The sequence below is a fragment of the Scyliorhinus torazame genome, chromosome 20 (genome assembly GCF_047496885.1).
Source record: "Scyliorhinus torazame isolate Kashiwa2021f chromosome 20, sScyTor2.1, whole genome shotgun sequence".
Classification (NCBI taxonomy): Eukaryota; Metazoa; Chordata; class Chondrichthyes; order Carcharhiniformes; family Scyliorhinidae; genus Scyliorhinus; species Scyliorhinus torazame.
In genome coordinates this window covers 2562660-2588717 of record NC_092726.1, presented here as the reverse complement: position 1 = coordinate 2588717, position 26058 = coordinate 2562660, and the positions used below count along the sequence as shown (strand labels likewise).

General features: G+C 43.4%; 1 protein-coding gene across 2 annotated transcripts in view; it reads left to right on the top strand.

The window, feature by feature from the left end:
* The window catches only part of LOC140396723 (fibroblast growth factor 17-like), a 99554-nt gene that overhangs the window by 5733 nt on the left and 67763 nt on the right, over positions 1-26058 (top strand). Inside the window, exon 3 of one of the 2 annotated variants that reach the window (XM_072485469.1) lies at positions 21035-21179. In XM_072485469.1, coding sequence (XP_072341570.1) covers positions 21035-21179 — 145 coding nt within the window. Of the gene's footprint in view, positions 1-21001; positions 21180-26058 lie in introns of both variants that reach the window. The other variant, XM_072485468.1, reaches the window with a different exon arrangement.

Sequence of the window (26058 nt, the reverse complement as noted above, 5' to 3'; positions counted from 1 at the left end):
AATCATGGAATAATAGCAGGTATGCATGTATATATATCGATGGTATATATGGAATGATAGCAGATATGTGTGTATGTATACATATCGATGGTATATATGGAATGATAGCAGATATGTATGTACATATATCGATGGTATATATGGAATGATAGCAGATATGTGTGTATGTATACATATCGATGGTATATATGGAATAATAGCAGATATGCATGTATATATATCGATGGTATATATGGAATGATAGCAGATATGTGTGTATGTATACATATCGATGGTATATATGGAATGATAGCAGATATGTATGTATATATATCGATGGTATATATGGAATGATAGCAGATATGTGTGTATGTACACATATACATGGTATACATGGAATAATAGCAGATATGCATGTATATATATCGATGGTATATATGGAATGATAGCAGATATGTGTGTGTATGTATACATATCGATGGTATATATGGAATTATAGCAGATATGTATGTATATATATCGATGGTATATATGGAATGATAGCAGATATGTGTGTATGTATACATATCGATGGTATATATGGAATGATAGCAGATATGTATGTATATATATCGATGGTATATATGGAATGATAGCAGATATGTATGTATACATATCGATGGTATATATGGAATGATAGCAGATATGTGTGTATGTATACATATCGACGCTATATATGGAATGATAGCAGATATGCATGTATATATATCGATGGTATATATGGAATGATAGCAGATATGTGTGTATGTACACATATACATGGTATACATGGAAGAATAGCAGATATGTATGTATACATATCGATGGTATATATGGAATAATAGCAGATATGTATGTATACATATCGATGGTATATATGGAATGATAGCAGATATGTGTGTATGTACACATATACATGGAATAATAGCAGATATGTATGTATACATATCGATGGTATATATGGAATAATAGCAGATATGTATGTATACATATAGATGGTATATATGGAATGATAGCAGATATGCAAGTATATGTATCGATGGTATATATGGAATGATAGCAGATATGTGTGTATGTACACATATACATGGTATACATGGAATAATAGCAGATATGTATGTATACATATCGATGGTATATATGGAATAATAGCAGATATGTATGTATACATATCGATGGTATATATGGAATGATAGCAGATATGCATGTATATATATCGATGGTATATATGGAATGATAGCAGATATGTGTGTATATATATCGATGGTATATATGGAATAATAGCAGATATGTATGTATACATATCGATGGTATATATGGAATGAGAGCAGATATGTGTGTATGTATACATATCGATGGTATATATGGAATGATAGCAGATATGTATGTATACATATCGATGGTATATATGGAATAATAGCAGATATGTGTATACATATCGATGGTATATATGGAATGATAGCAGATACGTGTGTATGTATACATATCGATGGTATATATGGAATGATAGCAGATTTGTGTGTATGTATACATATCGATGGTATATATGGAATGATAGCAGATGTGTGTATGTATACATATCGATGGTATATGTGGAATAATAGCAGATATGTGTGTATACATATCGATGGTATATATGGAATGATAGCAGATATGTGTATGTATACATATCGATGGTATATATGGAATGATAGCAGATATGTGTGTATGTATACATATCAATGGTATATATGGAATGATAGCAGGTGTGTGTATGTATACATATCGATGGTATATATGGAATGATAACAGATATGTGTATGTACACATTTACATGGTATATATGGAATGATAGCAGATATGTATGTATACATATCGATGGTATATATGGAATGATAGCAGATATGTATGTATATATATCGATGGTATATATGGAATAATAGCAGATATGTATGTATACATATCGATCGTATATATGGAATGATAGCAGATATGCATGTATATGTATCGATGGTATATATGGAATGATAGCAGATATGTGTGTATGTACACATATACATGGTATACATGGAATAATAGCAGATATGTATGTATACATATCGATGGTATATATGGAATAATAGCAGATATGTATGTATACATATCGATGGTATATATGGAATGATAGCAGATATGCATGTATATATATCGATGGTATATATGGAATGATAGCAGATATGTGTGTATACATATCGATGGTATACATGGAATAATAGCAGATATGTATGTATACATATCGATGGTATATATGGAATGATAGCAGATATGCATGTATATATATCGATGGTATATATGGAATGATAGCAGATATGTGTGTATATATATCGATGGTATATATGGAATAATAGCAGATATGTATGTATACATATCGATGGTATATATGGAATGAGAGCAGATATGTGTGTATGTATACATATCGATGGTATATATGGAATGATAGCAGATATGTATGTATACATATCGATGGTATATATGGAATAATAGCAGATATGTGTGTATACATATCGATGGTATATATGGAATGATAGCAGATACGTGTGTATGTATACATATCGATGGTATATATGGAATGATAGCAGATATGTGTGTATGTATACATATCGATGGTATATATGGAATGATAGCAGATGTGTGTATGTATACATATCGATGGTATATATGGAATAATAGCAGATATGTGTGTATACATATCGATGGTATATATGGAATGATAGCAGATATGTGTGTATGTATACATATCGATGGTATATATGGAATGATAGCAGATATGTGTGTATGTATACATATCGATGGTATATATGGAATGATAGCAGATGTGTGTATGTATACATATCGATGGTATATATGGAATGATAGCAGATATGTGTGTATGTACACATTTACATGGTATATATGGAATGATAGCAGATATATATGTATACATTTCGATGGTATATATGGAATGATAGCAGATATGTGTGTATGTATACATATCAATGGTATATATGGAATGATAGCAGATATGTGTGTATGTATACGTATCGATGGTATATATGGAATGATAGCAGATATGTATGTATATATATCAATGGTATATATGGAATGATAGCAGATATGTATGTATATATATCAATGGTATATATGGAATGATAGCAGATATGTGTGTATGTACACATATTACATGGTAATCATGGAATAATAGCAGGTATGCATGTATATATATCGATGGTATATATGGAATGATAGCAGATATGTGTGTATGTATACACATCGATGGTATATATGGAATGATAGCAGATATGTATGTATATATATCGATGGTATATATGGAATGATAGCAGATATGTGTGTATGTACACATATACATGGTATACATGGAATAATAGCAGATATGTATGTATACATATCGATGGTATATATGGAATAATAGCAGATATGTATGTATACATATCGATGGTATATATGAAATGATAGCAGATATGTGTGTATGTACACATATACATGGTATACATGGAATAATAGCAGATATGGATGTATACATATCGATGGTATATATGGAATGATAGCAGATATGCATGTATATGTATCGATGGTATATATGGAATGATAGCAGATATGTGTGTATGTACACATATACATGGTATACATGGAATAATAGCAGATATGTATGTATACATATCGATGGTATATATGGAATAATAGCAGATATGTATGTATACATATCGATGGTATATATGGAATGATAGCAGATATGCATGTATATATATCGATGGTATATATGGAATGATAGCAGATATGTGTGTATACATATCGATGGTATACATGGAATAATAGCAGATATGTATGTATACATATCGATGGTATACATGGAATAATAGCAGATATGTATGTATGTATACATATCGATGGTATATATGGAATGATAGCAGATATGTGTGTATACATATCGATGGTATATATGGAATGATAGCAGATATGTGTGTATGTATACATATCGATGGTATATATGGAATGATAGCAGATATGTATGTACACATATCGATGGTATATATGGAATAATAGCAGATATGTATGTATACATATCGATGGTATACATGGAATAATTGCAGATATGTATGTATGTATACATATCGATGGTATATATGGAATGATAGCAGATATGTGTGTATACATATCGATGGTATATATGGAATGATAGCAGATATGTGTGTATGTATACATATCGATGGTATATATGGAATGATAGCAGATGTGTGTATGTATACATATCGATGGTATATATGGAATGATAGCAGATATGTGTGTATGTATACATATCGATGGTATATATGGAATGATGGCAGATATGTGTGTATGTACACATTTACATGGTATATATGGAATGATAGCAGATATGTATGTATACATATCGATGGTATACATGGAATAATTGTGGGCAGCACAGTAGCCTTGTGGATAGCACAATTGCTTCACAGCTCCAGGGTCCCAGGTTCGATTCCGGCTTGGGTCACTGTCTGTGCGGAGTCTGCACATCCTCCCCGTGTGTGTGTGGGTTTCCTCCGGGTGCTCCGGTTTCCTCCCACAGTCCAAAGATGTGCAGGTTAGGTGGATTGGCCATGATAAATTGCCCTTTGTGTCCAGAATTGCCCTTAGTGTTGGGTGGGGTTACTGGGTTATGGGGATAGGGTGGAGGTGTTGACCTTGAGTAGGGTGCTCTTTCCAAGAGCCGGTGCAGACTCAATGGGCCGAATGGCCTCCTTCTGCACTGTAAATTCTATGATAATCTATGATCTATGATAGCAGATATGTATGTATACATATTGATTGTATATATGGAATGATTGCAGATATGTGTGTATGTATACATATCGATGGTATATATGGAATGAGAGCAGATATGTGTGTATGTACACATATACATGGTGTACGTGGAATAGCAGATATGTCTGTATACATATCGATGGTATATATGGATTTATAGCAGATATGCATGTATACATATCGATGGTATATATGGAATTATAGCAGATATGTGTGTATGTATACATATCGATGGTATATATGGAATGATAGCAGATATGTGTGTATGTATACATATCGATGGTATATATGGAATAATAGCAGATATGTGTGTATGTATACATATCGATGGTATATATGGAATGATAGCAGATATGTGTGTATGTATACATATCGATGGTATATATGGAATGATAGCAGATATGTATGTATACATATCGATGGTATATATGAAATGATAGCAGATATGTGTGTATGTATACATATCGATGGTATATATGGAATGATAGCAGATATGTATGTATACATATAGATGGTATATATGGAATGATAGCAGATATGTGTGTATGTATACATATCGATGGTATATATGGAATGATAGCAGATATGTATGTATACATATCGATGGTATACATGGAATGATTGCAGATATGTGTGTATGTATACATATCGATGGTATATATGGAATGATAGCAGATATGTGTGTATGTATACATATCGATGGTATATATGGAATGATAGCAGATATGTATGTATATATATCGATGGTATATATGGAATGATAGCAGATATGTGTGTATGTATACATATCGATGGTATATATGGAATGATAGCAGATATGTATGTATACATATCGATGGTATATATGGAATGATAGCAGATATGTGTGTATGTACACATTTACATGGTACGTATGGAATTTTCAATTCCTTCCATGTTGTTGTAACCTCCTCCATCCCTACAACCCACTGAGATCTCTGTATTCCTCCAATTCTCTCTTTTGTATCCTGCTCCTCTGCTCTCGGCCTGTCCCAAGTTCAGAAATTCCCTGCCAAAGCCCTTCTCTCCTCCTTTAAGATGCTCATTAAAACCAATATCTTTTGTCCTCTTAACGTGTACTCAGTCAATTTGCCTGATTATATGGGTGAAGCGCCTTTGGCTGCGTTACTCCTTGAAAGGTGCTATATAAATACAAGTTGTGGTTATTGGGAAAGATTGGGAAGAATTTCCCACTTCCCACAGCGCCTTTTCCAGGAGCAGAGGTGGCCTGCCATCCCTGGAGGTGGGATCTTCAATTCCTGCCAGCCCTGCCCCCTTCACCACCGGGGATGCGGCGCTGGGGAGGGACTTCACCATCGGCCCTGCCCCCTCCACCACCGGGGATGCGGCGCTGGGGAGGGACTTCACCATCGGCCCTGCCCCCTCCACCACCGGGGATGCGGCGCTGGGGAGGGACTTCACCATCAGCCCTCCCCCCACCACCACTGGGGGATGCGGCGCTGGGGAGGGACTTCAGCATCGGCCCTGCCCCCACCACCACCGGGGGATGCGGCGCTGGGGAGGGACTTCACCATCGGCCCTGCCCCCTTCACCACCGGGGGATGCGGCGCTGGGGAGGGACTTCAGCATCAGCGGGAGCTTCCATTCCCACCGGCAGGAAAGGTCTGAAAATTTTGGCCAATGAATGATCCTGAATGAGAACAGGAAATGCCGGAAATGCACAGCAGGTCAGTTGCTAAACGGAGGAGGAGAGACAGGTGAATGTTTGCGGTGAGCTCCTGGACAGGAACATTTCCCTTCTCCCCGCAGTTTGTGAGCAACAGGTAGCTTCAGCTGTTTTGGAAGGTGGGGGGAGATTCCACGTGATGTGTGTGTGCATTGTAAGGGCATTCAGATAGAGCCTGTTTACGGTTTCACTGACCGTAGAGACTACGGCAATTCCACCCGTAATAGTTTGGGAACTGTGGCGAGGACACTGTGTGCAGGTTGTATGAACACAAGTTTCATCCTCGGGATCCTATCACATGCTGGACGGACCACAGTTGCCTCTCCGAAGGGCATTGGTAAACCAGTTGGCGTTTGAACATCCAATCTGGCCTGACCCTCCAACGGGGCTTTGAGATCATTTTACTCTGGTGTCAGATTTCTTCAATTCAATTTGGGCAGCACGGTAGCACTGTGGATAGCACAATTGCTTCACAGCTCCAGGGTCCCAGGTTCGATTCCGGCTTGGGTCACTGTCTTTGCGGAGTCTGCACATGTGTGTGCGTGGGTTTCCTCCGGGTGCTCCGGTTTCCTCCCACAGTCCAAAGATGTGCAGGTTAGGTGGATTGGCCGTGATAAATTGCCCTCAGTGTCCAAAATTGCCCTTAGTGTTGGGTGGGGTGGGGTTATGGGGATGGGGTGGAGGTGTTGACCTTGTGAACGGTGCTCTTTCCAAGAGCCGGTGCAGACCCGATGGGCCGAATGGCCTCCTTCTGCACTGTAAATTCTATGATAATCTATGAATTTCACAATGAGCCATTGCTGGATTGGAATTGGGGCATTTGGGGTTGGTGATCCAAGCCTATACTCTTTGTTCGGCTTTAAAAATGCAAGTTACTTCTTTCTATCTGTTTTCCTTTGCGAGTTGATTGAAAGTGATGTGTATTTGTTTCAGTGGTGAGTGTTGATACATCATTGCGGAAACTAACTGTTTGAGGAGCTGTTTCTAAACCCAGCACTGGCCATCCGACTGAATGATTCTGCGGTGTCCCAATCACAGCAGCTTATCCAGTGTCACTGCCTTACCCGCCAATAATCACTCCTTCCACAGATACTATCCCAGTTTAAAAAATGGACAGGCCAGTCGTCAGGTAGGATACGAAGCCTGAGTGAAATTATCCTCACTTCCATACTGATTTATCTTAGTTTGAATGAGAAGATCTCTGAATTTCCAGCCATCTCTCCGGGTCTATCAATAGCCGTGAACATACTTGTTAATTTAACTGACGCCGCCGAGGATCCGGGTTCGAATCCCGGCTCTGGGTCACTGTCCGTGTGGAGTTTGCACATTCTCCCCGTGTCTGCGTGGGTTTCACCCCCACAACCCAAAAATGTGCAAGCTAGGTGATTGGCCACGCTAAATTGCCCCTTATTGGAAAAAAAGAATTGGGTACTCGAAATTTATTTTTTACAAAGGCAGTAGTGCTAACCACTGCGCCACCATGCCATCCCTAAATTGCTCCTTAATTGGGAAAAAAAAATGACCATGTATGATCATTCATCTCTATCTGTCTGTCCATCCATCCATCAATTTCTCCAGGTATCTACAAGTATCTCTACCTGTTGATCCATTCATATCCATTATCTGTGTTTGTGAGGGATATTATCTACAGTCTTTCTCAATCAGTTTGTCATCCTGTGTCAATCTAGATCTATTGATTAATTGTTCTGGGTCAATTTTAACTCAATCTACTGTTCGCCTTTCTCCATCTAGAACATTACAGCGCAGTACAGGCCCTTCGGCCCTCGATGTTGCGCCGACCTGTGAAACCACTCTAAAGCCCATCTACACTATTCCCTTATCGTCCATATGTCTATCCAATGACCATTTGAATGCCCTTAGTGTTGGTGAGTCCACTACTGTTGCAGGCAGGGCATTCCACGCCCTTACTACTCTCTGAGTAAAGAACCTACCTCTGACATCTGTCTTATATCTATCTCCCCTCAATTTAAAGCTATGTCCTCTCGTGCTAGACATCACCATCCGAGGAAAAAGGCTCTCACTGTCCACCCTATCCAATCCTCTGATCATCTTGTATGCCTCAATTAAGTCACCTCTTAACCTTCTTCTCTCTAACAAAAACAGCCTCAAGTCCCTCAGCCTTCCCTCATAAAATCTTCCCTCCATACCAGGCAACATTCTGGTAAATCTCCTCTGCACCCTTTCCAATGCTTCCACATCCTTCCTATAATGCGGCGACCAGAATTGCACGCAATACTCCAAATGCGGCCGCACCAGATTTTTGTACAGCTGCAACATGACCTCATGGCTCCGAAACTCAATCCCTCTACCAATAAAAGCTAACACACCGTACGCCTTCTTAACAACCCTCTCAACCTGAGTGGCAACTTTCAGGGATCTATGTACATGGACACTGAGATCTCTCTGCTCATCCACACTGCCAAGAATCTTACCATTAGCCCAGTACTCTGTCTTCCTGTTATTCCTTCCAAAATGAATCACCTCACACTTTTCTGCATTAAACTCCATTTGCCACCTCTCAGCCCAGTGCTGCAGTTTATCTATGTCCCTCTGTAACTTGTAACATCCTTCCGCACTGTCCACAACTCCACTGACTTTAGTGTCATCTGCAAATTTACTCACCCATCCTTCTACACCCTCCTCCAGGTCATTTATAAAAATGACAAACAGCAGTGGCCCCAAAACAGATCCTTGTGGTACACCACTAGTAACTGGACTCCAGTCTGAACACTTCCCATCAGCCACCACCCTTTGTCTTCTTCCAGCTAGCCAATTTCTGATCCAAACTGCTAAATCACCCTGAATCCCATGCCTCTGTATTTTCTGCAGTAGCCTACCGTGGGGAACCTTATCAAGTGCTTTACTGAAATCCATATACACCACATCAACTGCTTTACCCTCATCCACCTGTTTGGTCACCTTCTCAAAGAAAAATGGGTGATGAATTTACACCACCATTCAAAATTAAAATTATTCCAAAAGACGGACTATTGAGAGAAATGAAAACTGTGTAGCTCGACAAACCTCCATCACCGCGAAGAACAAGGGGGTGGGATCACCCCCACCTCCAAATTCTCCGCCAATCTGATCTGAAAGTATTGTTCTCATCTCTCTCTAGTCATCTATTTCTGTGTGCCTATTTATGCACCTATTTTGTGACAAATATCCAAATCTATCTCTCTTGATAATGATCTATGCTTCTGTATGTATTATTTAACTGCCTATTAATTTCAATTTCTTTCTCTATCTATAGTCATCTATCTCTATTTATTTCTATCCAGCTATTTATCTGATTATATCTATTCATGTTCTATCTGTATCTGTCTACAATCACATACACACAACATATATATTTATCCTTATATATAAAGCAGCACGGTAGCACAGTGGTTAGCACTGCTGCTTCACAGCGCCAGGGACCCAGGTTCGATTCGCGGCTTGGGTCACTGTCTGTGCGGAGTCTGCATGTTCTCCCCGTGTCTGCATGGGTTACCTCCGGGTGCTCCGGTTTCCCCCCACAAGTCTCGAAAGACGTGCTTGTTAGGTGAATTGGACATTCTGAATTCTCCCTCTGTGTACCCGAACAGGCGCCGGAATGTGGCGACTAGGGGCTTTTCACAGTAACTTCATTGCAGTGTTAATGTAAACCTACTTGTGAGAATAATAAAGATTATTATTAGATTATTATCAATCCTTTTCCACTATCAAGGAATCTCTCTGCATGTGTCTATTTCTCTCTCTCGAAACAGCAACCACTCTGATCACAGCATCACTATGGGGCACTGCTGTGTCTGTAATCACCTGTTGACCATCAATACATATTTCTGCATATATGCACAGATTTTTCTGAGGGCCTATTCAAACTAAAACACAATCTTTAAATGTACCTGCTGGACAGTTTCTGGGGAGAAGACAGAGCCAGCAGGGCTGCTACCTTCCTCTCCTCCCCCATCACCAGCAGTGTCATCCACCAGCTTTTTTTACAAGTCCCTCTCGCAAAGCTGTTCTGAGCCCTCCCATATTTGCAATGCCGTCTGCTGTCTCCTGGGAAGAGTCGCAGCCTTTAAAGAAAGGTGTAAAAATAGTGACATTCTTCAAAAGCAAGGCTGGAAAAGCCTCCCAGGAAGAGGCACAAAGATCTTGCCCTCTCTGTCTCTCTCGAGTGACTATTTCAGGATCTGGCCCCACAGTGTTGAGGTTACTCCACTGAGCTGCTTTGGTGACAAATGCAGAAAGTGCTCAGAGGTGTTTATGTTGGCAGGTGACGGACGGCATTGAAAGAAAGACAGAACTTGCATTTATAAAGTGCTTTTAATGACCTTGATGTGTCCTAATGCCAGTGGGACTTTGCAGCTAAACTTGCAGTCACTGTTGTAATGTGGGAAGCAGGGCAGCCAAATTGTACAAGCAAGATCCCACAAACAGCAATGTGTGAAATAACCAGACGACCTGTTTTAGCGGTTGGTTATGGCCAGGACACTGGAGAGATTAACATTTCCCCACCCTTTCTTCATCTAGTAGCTGTGAGATCTTTGACATCCACCTGAGAAGATGCTGAATGAGGCAGTGTATGGAGTTAGCTCGCAGATCGAGCACCATCTCACTGGGTGCCAATACAGGCTCCAGGGGTTAAATGCCTTCCTGTTGTTGCCTCTCACTGCAGGTGTACAAGTTGATCCAGCCCTGGCTGGGACTGGAACCCACGATGTTTAGATAGAAGATGTGAGGGATGCGTGTCACCGATTGAGCCAGTCTGGTGTTTCCCTCTTTGTGTCTGTGCCGGGCCTTGCCACACTCCACAGCAGCTCACCCTGGCATTCGGAATCGCGAGCCTGTGCAGCAATCAGAAAGGTGCCGCTCAGGGAACAGAGCAACACTTCCATTAAGATGCTGACTGCGCACAGCAAAAGGAAGTTAAAGGGAACACGTTCGTGAAGAACCCTGGGTTTAAAGTTGTGTCAATGCAGCTCTGTTGCATCAACATGGTAAAGCATGCAACAATCTTTAGTGCCTGTCTGTAAACATCATTTAATGTAACCCTGTCTGGGACAAGTGGTAACTTCAGCCCAGTGATACCCTCAGAATAAACAAACAGATGTCAAACTAGATGGCTATCCATCGATCTATCCTTCACTATTTATTAGTCTATCTGTCGATTGATCTATCTGTCTATCTCATTGTTCTGGTCCATGTCTATCACTGCTTATATCTCTCTGTCTCTCCATATGTAAAAGTTTTGACCGTATCCATCAGACTTTAGATTATCGTAAATCTATTATCAAAATGAAACCCACGCTGGGATACTTTTCTGAGCAGGAGTTAGAAATTTGCGAACATCTGATAATCTTTAGCTTTGCCTCACCCTGGAGCAGTTCAATCCTGCCTGAACACAGCAAGACCCATTCAGGCCACTGACAATGTTCGGAGTATCACCATCACCAGATTCCATTCAAACCAGGAAAGATACAGGACAACACTGGGCTGTGTGACTGCCTCCCATTAGGATTAGCATCTTTTCTTGCGTGGATTATTTCTAAAGGAAGTGAGTAATTCCTCTTTGGAATTTGCAGTCATCTCGAATTCCCATTTGATTTCATGTGCGGGGTATATGCTTTCACAAAGCACTTTCCTAATATCGCAACAATTTGCATTGATAAATTGCACCTTTAATCTGAAAAAGCATCCCAAGGCAGTATATTCTAATCTGCCTTCTTGGATGTTTGATTACCCATCACTAGGTGCCCTTGAGAAGAAGGCAGTGATAAAACTCCTTCTTTCACCACTGCAGTGTGTGTGTGTGGTGACGACACACTCATCGTGGTGTTCGGTAAGATTCGGACCCAGCACCGATGATGAGATGAGAACAATACTTTCAGGTCAGATTGGCGGAGAATTTGGAGGTGGGGGTGATCCCACCCCCTTGTTCTTCGCGGTGATGGAGGTTTGTCGAGCTACACAGTTTTCATTTCCCTCAATAGTCCGTCTTTGGGAATAATTTTAATTTTGAATGGTGGTGTAAATTCATCACCCATTTTTAAAAAATAAATTTGGAGTGCCCAATTATTTCTTTCCAATGAAGGGGCAATTTAGCGGGGCCAATCCACCTCCGCTGCACATCTTTGGGTTGTGGGGGCGAGCCCCACGCAGACATGGGGAGAATGTGCAAACTCCTCACGGACAGTGACCCGGGGCCGGGATCGAACCCGGGTCCTCAGCATTGTAGGCAGCAGTGCTAACCACTGCGCCACAGTGCCGTCCCATTCATCATCCATGTGATTTTTCCTCCACATTGAAGTGATAGATTGTGGTGGAATAGTTGGATATTATCCACAATTACAATTACAACACTTGCCTCTTGAGCTTTACCTGAAGATAGAACCTGGGGAGTGTGTGCATTGGGGGATTTGCAGATAAGAGCAGAAAGTCTGATCCAATACGTAATGCGATGACTCCCCAGCAAGACCTACAAAGTTTAAACTCTACAAGTGGGCGGTAGAATGGGGTTGAGGGAGTCTTCGTGAAACAAGACCGGTTAGAATTTCGGGTGATGCTGACATTAACCAGCTTCGCCCTGTTGGGCAGTCGATGGTGTCATTCACCAAAGAGCCAAGAGAACCGGCATGTAGTGTTTTGGAAATACAGAATTCTGTCTAATTAGACCGAGGCAAAGTGAACCCAGCATATTACCCCGAGCCAACTCGAGAGTGACAGGCATGAAATGAAAATCGCTTATTGTCACAAGTAGGCTTCAAATGAAGTTACTGTTAAAAGTGTAAAATCAGGGACAAACTTCAGACTGCTGGAAAATATAATGAATTCTAATTATTGGGCGTGATCAAGCTGAAGACATGAGGCACCAATCAAAATGCACTTAATCTGCTCCCAGGAGAAAAGAAAGTGTTTGAATTATTCTGCAAATTTCCCAGAGCACTTTACAGCAAATTCAGTGTTTCTGCAAGTGGAGCCACTGCTAAAATACAGGAAGCATGGCAACCAATTTGTGCACAGCAAGATCCACCAAATAGCATTCTGATCAAAGATCAGATGGGATTGTTTCAACAATACTTGTTGAGGAATATCATCGACCGCACTAAGGAGAGCTCCTCAGCAGTTCATTGAATATTGTCATGTGATCCACTTGAGAAGGAAGACCCCCGAGTCTCGGTTTAATGTCCCCCTCCAGCAGGGCAGCACTGCAACAGGTGCTGCAGTCTCTGGAGTGGGGTTTGAATCCACCACTTGCTGCAGCGGAGAGAGTGTGAGCCAGCCGCACGCTGAGGAAAGCGTGAGGATTCACAGTTCCAGAAGGATGAACTTGAGCCAGCTGAGTGATTCAATGCACGCGATATTCCTCTGTCCGCAACATCCATGTTTGTTTTAAACCGGTTAAAATCTCTGGTACACAAGTGAGAGGAGGAATGGCCCGTGATCAGGCTATGTACTTGTCGGTGAGGTGATCGGTGATTTCTAGACTTGTCCATCATGGACATGGCAGGATCTCGATTGTGGCATATCGAGGTGTGTTTTTTTTCCATCCAATGTTACATTCTGGGAATCCCACAAGGACGTCGGTGGCCTGGTTAAGGGGAATCGGGATGGAAGTGGTTCTGCCACTCTATGAGGGTGTTCTTTACCTGGACTAGGCTTTCTGAGAGAGCTGAGGAATAGTCAGGGGTGAGGCAGTTCAAGTGGAAAGATTGGAGAAGAAAAGATTAAGAGGAAATTTAATGGAGCTGTTGAACATTAGAATGGGGTTTGATCGTCTAAATAAGGGACAGCAGTTTCCATTAGCTGTTGGGTGCTTTTGGGACCATGGGTTTGTGAAAGGCGCCATAGAAGGCAAGTCTATAGAACACACCTTTTTCCTTCTCAAGTCAATGAGAAAATCTCAGTTTGTGATCCTTTTAATGACTGACACTGCTGCATTTGTAGAATAGTATCTTGGTAAATTTTAGAGGGCTGGATGCACTGCAAGGTAGTTCATCCACAACCGGACGGAGACAGTAGATGAGACATGACAAAGGTACAGTCAACTGAGAATAGCCATCCTCCGCTGCCAACACGCCATCCACTCACATGCAGTGAGCTGCTGGGTCAACTTGCATTTCTACAGTGTCTTCCAGAGTGTGAGGACATCTCAAAGCCTTTCACAGTCAACAAAGTACTTTCTGAAGTGCAGTCACTGTTTTGTTGCAGGAAACACAATTTGTTCACTGTGACTTGTTCACAAACAGAAATGTGATAACGACCAGATGAATCTGTTTTAGTGACATTGATTAGGGCCAGGACATTGGGACACCACGCCATCCCCTGTTCAGGATAGTCGACCATTTCTGTTGACTTGAGAGGATGGAAGGCACTAATTTAACACCTCTTCCAAAAGGCAGCACTCCCTCTTGTTAGATAGATTGTGTGCGGAATGGGGCCTGGCCCCATGGCCTACTCAGAGCTGAGATTGTCCTCCAACTGAGCCATGGTTGAATCAGGTATGGTTCTCGGTTCCTGTTGAGTCAGCTGGCATCAGCCTGCATTGTTGGATGGACAGTGCCTGGGGAAAGGAGGATGGAATGAAGCAGCTTGCCATTGTAAGCCCTGCTGAAAAGGGTGCCCCAGGCCACGATTCTTGGCTGCCGTGTGCTGTCCCCAGTGGCCTGCCAGGCATCAATGCCCCAAGCTTGCACACAATTGGCGAGGTTCACCCACAGCAAGTAGACAGAAGGATACATTCCTGACCATGACAAGGCACAGCTCAGAGGTGTGAAAATCAGCGGCGAAAAAGCAGCAAATGCTTCAGTGCGGCGTGAAGCTCTCAAAGGGTTAATTGGCCCACGGTCCTTGAGCAGTTCCCTGAGAGTTGGTTACCTCCCCTTCCCCACCCAGCCCTAACCCCGCGGTGCTAACCCGTGCAGTAAATTCATCACCGGAAGCTTTTTTTAGTGCAGATATAAATAGTTTCAGTATCCGACACCAAGTTAACACTTCTCTCTGGGCAAAAGGTTAAAATTAGCACGAGCGGCTGTGCATTTTGCAAAAGTGATTTAGATCCCTACTCCAAAGCTGTGGAATTCTCCTGCCCAGTCGCAGGTCAATGTGGATGGAGACAAACACAATACCCAATCCAAGCCTTTAAGGCACAAATCCTTTTGATGTGGACTGCCTGTCGGGGGTTTTTTTTGGGTGCATTTGTTTTTTTTAGGAAGCAGGTTGAGAACAATTAATCAAAACATCGTCCTTCTCTTTCCCTTGGGCGGCATGGTAGCACAGTGGTTAGCACCGTGGCTTCACAGCACTAGGGTCCCAGGTTCGATTCCGCGCTGGGTCACTGTCTGTGCGGAGTCTGCACATCCTCCCCGTGTGTGCGTGGGTTTCCTCCGGGTGCTCCGGTTTCCACCCACAGTCCAAAGATGTGCAGGTTAGGTGGATTGGCCATGATAAATTGCCCTTAGTGTCCAAAAAGGTTAGGAGAGGTTATTGGGTTATGGGGATAGGGTGGAAGTGAGGGCTTAAGTGGGTCGGTGCAGACTTGATGGGCTGAATGGTCTCCTTCTGCACTGTATGTTCTATGTTATGCTGGGGGAAGGATACCGTGGACATCATTCATTCCCCTCCCCCTCCCTGGGTGAGAATAGATGCCGAGTGTCGACAGGCCATCAGAGAGAGAGAGGACAAGAGAATCATCTTCATGCAGCAGATTGTGGTACTCCCCTCCTGTGTTAGTGGCTGAGGGAGGAACTGTGGCAACATTCCAGATTAGACCGCAGGCCAATACGGGGTTGATAACATAAGAACATAAGAACTAGGAGCAGGAGTCGGCCATCTGGCCCCTCGTGCCTGCTCCTCCATTCAATGAGATCATGGCTGATCTTTTGTGGACTCAGCTCCACTTTCCGGCCCGAACACCATAACCCTTAATCCCTTTATTCTTCAAAAAACTATCTATCTTTATCTTAAAAACATTTAATGAAGGAGCCTCTACTGCTTCACTGGGCAAGGAATTCCATAGATTCACAACCCTTTGGGTGAAGAAGTTCCTCCTAAACTCAGTCCTAAATCTACTTCCCCTTATTTTGAGGCTATGCCTCCTAGTTCTGCTTTCCCCGACCAGTGGAAACAACCTGCCCGCATCTATCCTACCTATTCCCTTCATAATTTTGTATGTTTCTATAAGATCCCCCCTCATCCTTCTAAATTCCAACGAGTACAGTCCCAGTCTACTCAATCTCTCCTCGTAATCCAACCTCTTCAGCTCTGGGATTAACCTAGTGAATCTCCTCTGCACACCCTCCAGTGCCAGTACGTCCTTTCTCAGGTAAGGAGACCAAAACTGAACACAATACTCCAGGTGTGGCCTCACTAACACCTTTCCAATTGCAGCATAACCTCCCGAGTCTTAAACTCCATCCCTCTAGCAATGAAGGACAAAACTCCATTCGCCTTCTTAATCACATGTTGCACCTGTAAACCAACGTTTTGCGACTCATGCACTAGCACACCCAGGTCTCTCTGCACAGCAGCATGTTGTAATATTTTATCATTTAAATAATAATCCCTTTTGCCGTTATTCCTACCAAAATGGATAACCTCACATTTGTCAACATTGTATTCCATCTGCCAGACCCTAGCCCATTCACTTAGCCTATCCAAATCCCTCTGCAGGCTTCCAGTATCCTCTGCACTTTTTGCTTTACCACTTTCTCCAGTTCTGCATACTCCTGGAGGTTTCCTCACCTCACACCGCCTCACTTGGTCAAAATGCCACTCTTTATCCCATTTCCAGTATTTTTCCAACAAGGAAACTGAATATAACGTACAATTATTTTGAATATTGACTCTGATTTTTTTTGTTGCCAAATCAGTGTGTTGGAAGTTAATCTGAAGGGGCTGCCAGCCACTATAGGTGGATGGAGGAAGAGGGGATGAAGCGATTGGGGAAAATGGGGGACAGATTGTTGGCACGATGAGTGTTGGACTGGACAGCCTGTTTCCATGTTGTCATCTTTCCTGTGCCAGTGCACGGCGCTTTGGGTTGTCCACCGAGACAGATCTGGGCAATTTAAATGAGGCATGGAATGGGAGCCCCATCACCAGAGAATCCTCCCCCCCCCCCCCCCACCTCCAACTCTATCTTTGCTCACGTGAACTGCTGTCCTGTAGGCAAATGTGGAAGCTGCCTTGGTGCACAGCAATATCCCTCAAAGGGAAACAGTGGCCAGGATGCTAGTGACAACTCCTTGTGGAGAATCTTTGACAGAGAGGAATATTTTCTGACTTACTAATGTCCATCTTCCATGACATGCCACAAAATCGTATTTCCCTTTGTCACCATTGTAAACACACTTCAGTGCCAACCTCGCCAATGTTAAATTCCTCTGTCCACATTTCTCATGGTCAATGTCAATGTAAACACGTCACACTATCAATCCTTCCAGTGCTGGCCCTGCCACACCTCCATTTTGCAGCCAGCTCCTCAGCCTCTACAACAGAGAAACTCCCTTTGCTCCAACTATCTCTCCCTCCCCAATGGCTGAAAGTTGATCTGTTTATCTCACTCTTCTGAAATCAAATTAATGCCGACAAATAAGGACAGGGCTACTTTGAAACTGGCCCAATGATTAGCTCCGGCCGACTGATCCCACTTCACCTGTCGCCTGCACATGCAGCAGGGGTTTTCCAACCCCGCCCAAGTCACTTTTAGAGGGCTTGTGGTATTTTCCAGCTCCGCCCTGCCCCGATAGGACTGTGAACCTCCAGCCACGATGCTGTCTCGCCCTGTGCACTACCACCTGGCGTCAGCCTTCCTGCGATCGTCAACTAAATGTGAATGGAAGCAAATGTGGCCCACGGAAGAGGATGGCGGGGATTGGAGCATTCACCGCACTGCCGAATTGTAACATACCACACGTTAAAGACGTGTGGTCACAAGCAGCTGTAACTTGTCAATGATGTGACCAATGCTGCTCTGGAACATCCACGGGACCAATTATGGAGCCTTGAGAAACTAACGCCAAAGCAGAAGGGGGAATAAACGGAGTTAAAATGATGCACACAAGCCTGGCATGTGAGGAGTTACCTCTCAGCACTGCTCAAGTTCTTTCAGCTTATTCCAAGACTTTTTCTGTTGCTGTTAGCTTCTACAACTCAAGAAAGATAGGTTTGTGTCTCTACTTTTAAAATAAAATTGATAATCTAGGCCTGTGAGTCCGGCTAGGAGTTGAATCCAATGCCCTGCCCCCTGTATTATATTCAGTTAGCCAGACCCTTGGAGCACCCCCCCCCCCCCCCCCCCCCCCGTGTTTGCCGCAGGCCTCCCGGTGCGATTGCCGAATGGAATCTGTGAATATTTATGTGCTGTGGACATATGTCCACAGGAGAATAGAATGAGGCTTGGTTCAGTTAGGGTGATGGAAAAAATGCTACAGAGAGCAGGGATCTTTTTTGCAATGATAAAAATAGCAAAGGCTGCAAATGGATAGCGGGACAAAAGGATCTCCCTATTCCATCCTGCAGACCACCAGGGAGAAACCTCCAGAGGGGCTCTCCTGTGCTGATCTCTGCAAATTTTAAACTTAATCTGCTTCCAGTATCCAGATAGCATTTATATAGTGGTCTCCAACCATCCCAAAGTAGTTTACAACCCCTGAAATAACTTTCTGAAGTGTACTCACTGTTGTAATGTAGGAGTAAATTCTGTATTTTTATGCATATTATGAATGTTGGCCATATAAAAATCACACAGAAATCATAACACGGCCCATTGTGTGATACCATGAAAAAGGAGATCTGCTCATTACCTCAGTGCTGTTTGTGGGATCTTGCTATGCACAAAATGGAGGTTGCCTACACAACCAGCTTGATTGGCTTGGGAATGTGCCCAGGATGGGAGATGGCCACATCCTGAAGGATGTGCCAGATGTTGAGCAAGCTCATGTTCCACCAGGTTGCCCGAATGTCTGATTGAGGGCTGGTGCCATGACAGCCCTCACCATCAATCACGACAAGTGGGAAACTGGAGGGCACAGGCGGTGACACCAGCTTCGGGCAGGAGGTTGGGCACCTTGACGATGTGTAGTTTCAGGTGCTCCAAAGCAGGTGCCAGCCCTGCACACAAGGCGGTGGCGGGCGGGCTCGGCCTTTGCAGATTCGGCTTGTTGAGCCGTCAGAAGAATCGCGGCAGACGATCTGATCCGACCTTAAATTTTGTGACTGTGTTTGCATCACATTCTGCAAATGGATGGGTGCCAGTCCCTCAGAAAGCAGTGACTGTATCTCAAAAATACTCCATTCAGAGTGAAGCATTTTGAAACCACCCGAGGACGAGAAAATCGTCAGATTAATAGACGTTCTGTCACTGTCTGTGCGGAGTCTGCACGTTCTCCCCGTGTCTGCGTGGGTTTCCTCCGGGTTCTCCGGTTTCCTCCCACAGTCCAAAGATGTGCGGGTTAGGTGGATTGGCCATGCTAAATTGCCCATAGTGTCCAAAATTGCCCTTAGGGTGGGGTTACTGGGTTATGGGGATTAGGTGGAGGTTTGGACCTTCGGTAGGGTGCTCTTTCCAAGAGCCGGTGCAGACTCGATGGGCCGAATGGCCTTCTTCTGCACTGTAAATTCTATGTCTATGTCTATATCTCTAGGAATTAACGATCAATCTGCAGGACACGTGAGCAAAACCCAGGAACTCTAAAGAGCATTTTTTAAAAAAAGTGTTTTATTTTAGTATTGCTGAGAAAAGGGACATGCTGTTGAAGGTTTTTATCATGATTCATCAGGACAGATTGACACGAATATTAAATGAGTTTAGGACTGAGTTTAGGAGGAACTTCTTCACCCAAAGGGTTGTGAATCTATGGAACTCCTTGCCCAGTGAAGCAGTAGAGGCTCCTTCATTAAATGTTTTTAAGATGAAGATAGATAGTTTTTTTGAAGAATAAAGGGATTAAGGGTTCTGGTGTTCGGGCCGGAAAGTGGAGCTGAGTCCACAAAAGATCAGCCATGATCTCATTGAATGGTGGAGCAGGCTCGAGGGGGCAGATGGCCGACTCCAGATCCTAGTTCTTATGTTCTAATGAGTGCACGATTAAAAGCAGCGATGGCTTATATCTTTGTTCAGCAACACATGTCCCGTACTACCAAGTGAATGTTGTTAATTTTAATTTGTAGGTCTTTGTTAATTTTTAAAATATTGAACAAGGGGAGAGAAGGAGCACGACAAAGGGAGACACATTTGACAGTCAATGGCGGTTCTCTGGGGATGGGGAGGTTGGAGGTCAAGTGACGACACTTCCAGCAATATGTCCAACCAGAGTTGGCAACCCTCCGCCCAGCGCAGACTGGCAGCGGGTCGAGTGGGGGGGAGGGGTAAGCGGACGCACACTGGTGCAGTCCGCGATCGCGTGCCCCAGGTCGCTGGGCTCCGGCACAGTAAAAGCAAATTGATTTTATTTCTCCCTTTGTAAACAAAAGGGGGAGAATCAATCGTCTCCTAATTTTAATCAGCACGTGAGGGAGCACGCCAGGAACAGTGACCAGCTCAGCCGACGACACATCCGTGTCTACCAGCTCTACAGCCGGACCAGCGGAAAGCACGTCCAGATCCTCGGCAAGAGAATCAATGCAACTGCTGAAGACGGCAGCAAATACGGTAAGAATGCTGTTTTACTGCTGCCTTTGAGTCGTGATATCACAATCCCTGGCCAGAATGGAGGTGATGACTGAGTGGTCTGTTAATCACACCCAGGACTGACTGTTGTCAGTGACAGAGATTGACTTTATGCACATCATTTAGAAACTATAACACATCTCCATTCACTGCAACTTGCTGTTTTAAATAGAATCAGCTTTCGAGCAAATTTCTCTCTCACTCCAGAAATTCAAACTGTTCACAACCGAGTAACAGATACCCGGGAGTGAGATGCAGACTGGAACCTAATCGAGGGGATCAAGGTGGTTGATATATAGAATACCAGATACCCGGGAGTGAGTTACAGACTGGAATCTAATCGAGGGGTTCGGGGGTTTATATATAGAATAACAGATACCCGGGAGTGAGTTACAGACTGGAATCTAATCGAGGGGTTCGGGGGTTTATATATAGAATAACAGATACCCGGGAGTGAGTTACAGTCTGGAATCTAATCGAGGGGTTCTGAGTGGTTTATACATAGAATAACAGATACCTGGGAGTAAGATACAGACTAGAATCTAATCGAGGGGTTCGGAGTGGGTTACTTGAGGGTAATTAATCCAGGGGATCGGGGGGGTTTATCTGTAGAATAACAGATACCCCAGGAGTGGGTTACATGAGGGTAATTAATCCAGGGATAGGGGTGGTTTATCTATAGAATACCCGGGAGTGGGTTACATGAGGGTAATTAATACAGGGGATCGGGATGGTTTATCTATAGAATAACAGATACCCCGGAGTGAGTTACATGGAGGTAATTAATCCAGGGGATCGGGGTGGCTTATCTGTAGAATAACAGATACCCCTGGAGTGGGTTACATGAGGGTAATTAATCCAGGGATAGGGATGGTTTATCGATAGAATAACAGATACCCCGGAGTGAGTTACATGGAGGTAATTAATCCAGGGGATCGGGGTGGTTTATCTGTAGAATAACAGATACCCCTGGAGTGGGTTACATGAGGGTAATTAATCCAGGGATAGGGATGGTTTATCGATAGAATACCCGGGAGTGGGTTACATGAGGGTAATTAATCCAGGGGATCGGGATGGTTTATATATAAAATAACAGATACCCCAGAGTGGGTTACATGAGGGTAATTAATCCAGGGATAGGGATGGTTTATCTGTAGAATAACAGATACCCCGGAGTGGGTTACATGAGGGTAATTAATCCAGGGAATCGGGGTGGATTATCTGTAGAATAACAGGTACCCCGGAGTGGGTTACATGAGGGTAATTAATCCAGGGGATCGGGGTGGTTTATCTGTAGAATAACAGATAGCCCGGAGTGGGTTACATGAGGGTAATTAATCCAGGGAATCGGGGTGGTTTATCTGTAGAATAACAGATACCCCGGAGTGGGTTACATAGAACATAGAACATGGAACAATACAGCGCAGTACAGGCCCTTCGGCCCACGATGTTGCACCGAAACAAAAGCCATCTAACCTACACTATGCCATTATCATCCATATGTTTATCCAATAAACTTTTAAATGCCCTCAATGTTGGTGAGTTCACTACTGTAGCAGGTAGGGCATTCCACGGCCTCACTACTCTTTGCGTAAAGAACCTACCCCTGACCTCTGTCCTATATCTATTACCCCTCAGTTTAAGGCTATGTCCCCTCGTGCTAGCCATTTCCATCCGCGGGAGAAGGCTCTCACTGTCCACCCTATCTAACCCTCTGATCATTTTGTATGCCTCTAATAAGTCTCCTCTTAACCTTCTTCTCTCTAACGAAAACAACCTCAAGTCCATCAGCCTTTCCTCATAAGATTTTCCCTCCATACCAGGCAACATCCTGGTAAATCTCCTCTGCACCCGTTCCAAAGCCTCCACGTCCTTCCTACAATGCGGTGACCAGAACTGTACGCAATACTCCAAATGCGGCCGTACCAGAGTTCTGTACAGCTGCAACATGACCTCCTGACTCCGGAACTCAATCCCTCTACCAATAAAGGCCAACACTCCATAGGCCTTCTTCACCACCCTATCAACCTGGGTGGCAACTTTCAGGGATCTATGTACATGGACACCTAGATCCCTCTGCTCATCCACACTTTCAAGAACTTTTCCATTAGCCAAATATTCCACATTCCTGTTTTTCCTTCCAAAGTGAATCACCTCACACTTCTCTACATTAAACTCCATTTGCCACCTCTCAGCCCAGCACTGCAGCTTATCTATATCCCTCTGTAACCTGCTACTTCCTTCCACACTATCGACAACACCACCGACTTTAGTATCGTCTGCAAATTTACTCACCCACCCTTCTGCGCCTTCCTCTAGGTCATTGATAAAAATGACAAACAGCAACGGCCCCAGAACAGATCCTTGTGGTACTCCACTTGTAACTGAACTCCATTCTGAACATTTCCCATCAACCACCACCCTCTGTCTTCTTTCAGCTAGCCAATTTCTGATCCACATCTCTAAATCACCCTCAATCCCCAGCCTCCGTATTTTCTGCAATAGCCTACCGTGGGGAACCTTATCAAACGCTTTGCTGAAATCCATATACACCACATCAACTGCTCTACCCTCGTCTACCTGTTCAGTCACCTTCTCAAAGAACTCGATAAGGTTGGTGAGGCATGACCTACCCTTCACAAAGCCATGCTGACTATCCCTGATCATATTATTCCTATCTAGATGATTATAAATCTTGTCTCTAATAATCCCCTCCAAGACTTTACCCACTACAGACGTGAGGCTCACCGGTCTATAGTTGCCGGGGTAATTAATGGGGTAATTAATCCAGGGGATCGGGGTGGTTTATCTGTAGAATAACAGGTACCCCTGGAGTGGGTCACATGAGGGAAATTAATCCAGGGATAGGGGTGGTTTATCTGTAGAATAACAGACACCCTGGAGTGGGTTACATGAGGGTAATTAATCCAGGGGATCGGGGTGGTTTATCTGTGGAATAACAGATACCCCAGAGTGGGTTACATGAGGGTAATTAATCCAGGGGATCGGCGTGGTTTATCTATAGAATAACAGAGTCCCCAGAGTGGGTTACATGAGGGTAATTAATCCAGGGATAGAGGTAGTTTATCTGTAGAATAACAGATACCACGGAGTGGGTTACATGAGGGTAATTAATCCAGGGGATCGGGGTGGTTTATCTGTAGAATAACAGATACCCTGGAGTGGGTTACATGAGGGTAATTAATCCAGGCGATAGGGGTGGTTTATCTATAGAATAGCAGATACCCCGGAGTGGGTTAAATGAGGGTAATTAATCCAGGGGATCGGGGTGGTTTATCTATAGAATAACAGATACCCCACAGTGGGTTACATGAGGGTAATTAATCCAGGGGATCGGATGGTTTATCTATAGAATAACATATACCTCGGAGTGGGTTAGATGAGGGTAATTAATCCCGGGGATAGGGGTGGTTTATCTGTAGAATAACAGATACCCCGGAGTGGGTTACATGAGGGTAATTAATCCAGGGGATCGGGGTGGTTTATCTGTAGAATAACAGATCCCCGGAGTGGGTTACAAGTGGGTAATTAATCCAGGGAATCAGGGTGGTTTATCTATAGAATAACAGATACCCGGGAGTGGGTTACTTGAGGCTAATAAATCCAGGGGATCGGGGTGGTTTATCTATAGAATAACAGATAACCCGGAGTGGGTTACATGAGGGTAATTAATACAGGGGATCGGGATGGTTTATCTGTAGAATAACAGATACCCGAGAGTGAGTTACTTGAGGGTAATTAATCCAGGGGATCGGGGTGGTTTATCTACAGAATAACAGATACCCCGGAGTGGGTTACATGAGGGTAATTAATCCAGGGGATCGGGGTTGTTTATCTGTAGAATAACAGAAAGCCCAGAGTGGGTTACTTGAGGGTAATTAATCCAGGGGATCGGGGTGGTTTATCTATTGAATAACAGATACCCGGGAGTGGGTTACATGAGGGTAATTAATACAGGGAATCGGGGTGGATTATCTATAGAATAACAGACACCCCGGAGTGGGTTACATGAAAGTAATTAATCCAGGGGATCGGGGTCGTTTATCTATAGAATAACAGATACCCGAGAGTGGGTTACATGAGGGTAATTAATCCAGGGGACAGGGGTGGTTTATATATAGAATAACAGATACCCCGGAGTGGTTAAATGGGGGTAATTAATCCAGGGGATTGGGGTGGTTTACCTGTAGAATAACAGATACCCCGGAGTGGGTTACATGAGGGTAATTATTCCAGGGGATCGGGGTGGTTTATCTGTAGAATAACAGATAACCGGGAGTGGGTTACATTAAGGTAATGAATCCAGGGATAGGGGTGGTTTATCATTAGAATAACAGATACCACGGAGTGGGTTACATGAGGGTAATTAATCCAGGGGATCGGGTGGTTTATCTGTAGAATAACAGATACCCGGGAGTGGGTTACATGAGGGTAATTAATCCAGGGATAGGGGTGGTTTATCTATAGAATAACAGATACCCCAGAGTGGGTTACATGCGGTTAATTAATCCAGGGGATCGGGGTGGTTTATCTGTAGAATAGCAGATACCCTGGAGTGGGTTACATGAGGGTAATTAATCCAGGGGATAGGGGTGGTTTATCTGTAGAACAGCAGATACCCCGGAGTGGGTTAAATGAGGGTAATTAATACAGGGGATCGGGGTGGTTTATCTATAGAATAACAGATACCCCAGAGTGGGTTACATGAGGGTAATTAATCCAGGGGATCGGATGGTTTATCTATAGAATAACAGATCCCTCAGAGTGGGTTAGATGAGGGTAATTAATCCCGGGGATAGGGGTGGTTTATCTGTAGAATAACAGATACCCCGGAGTGGGT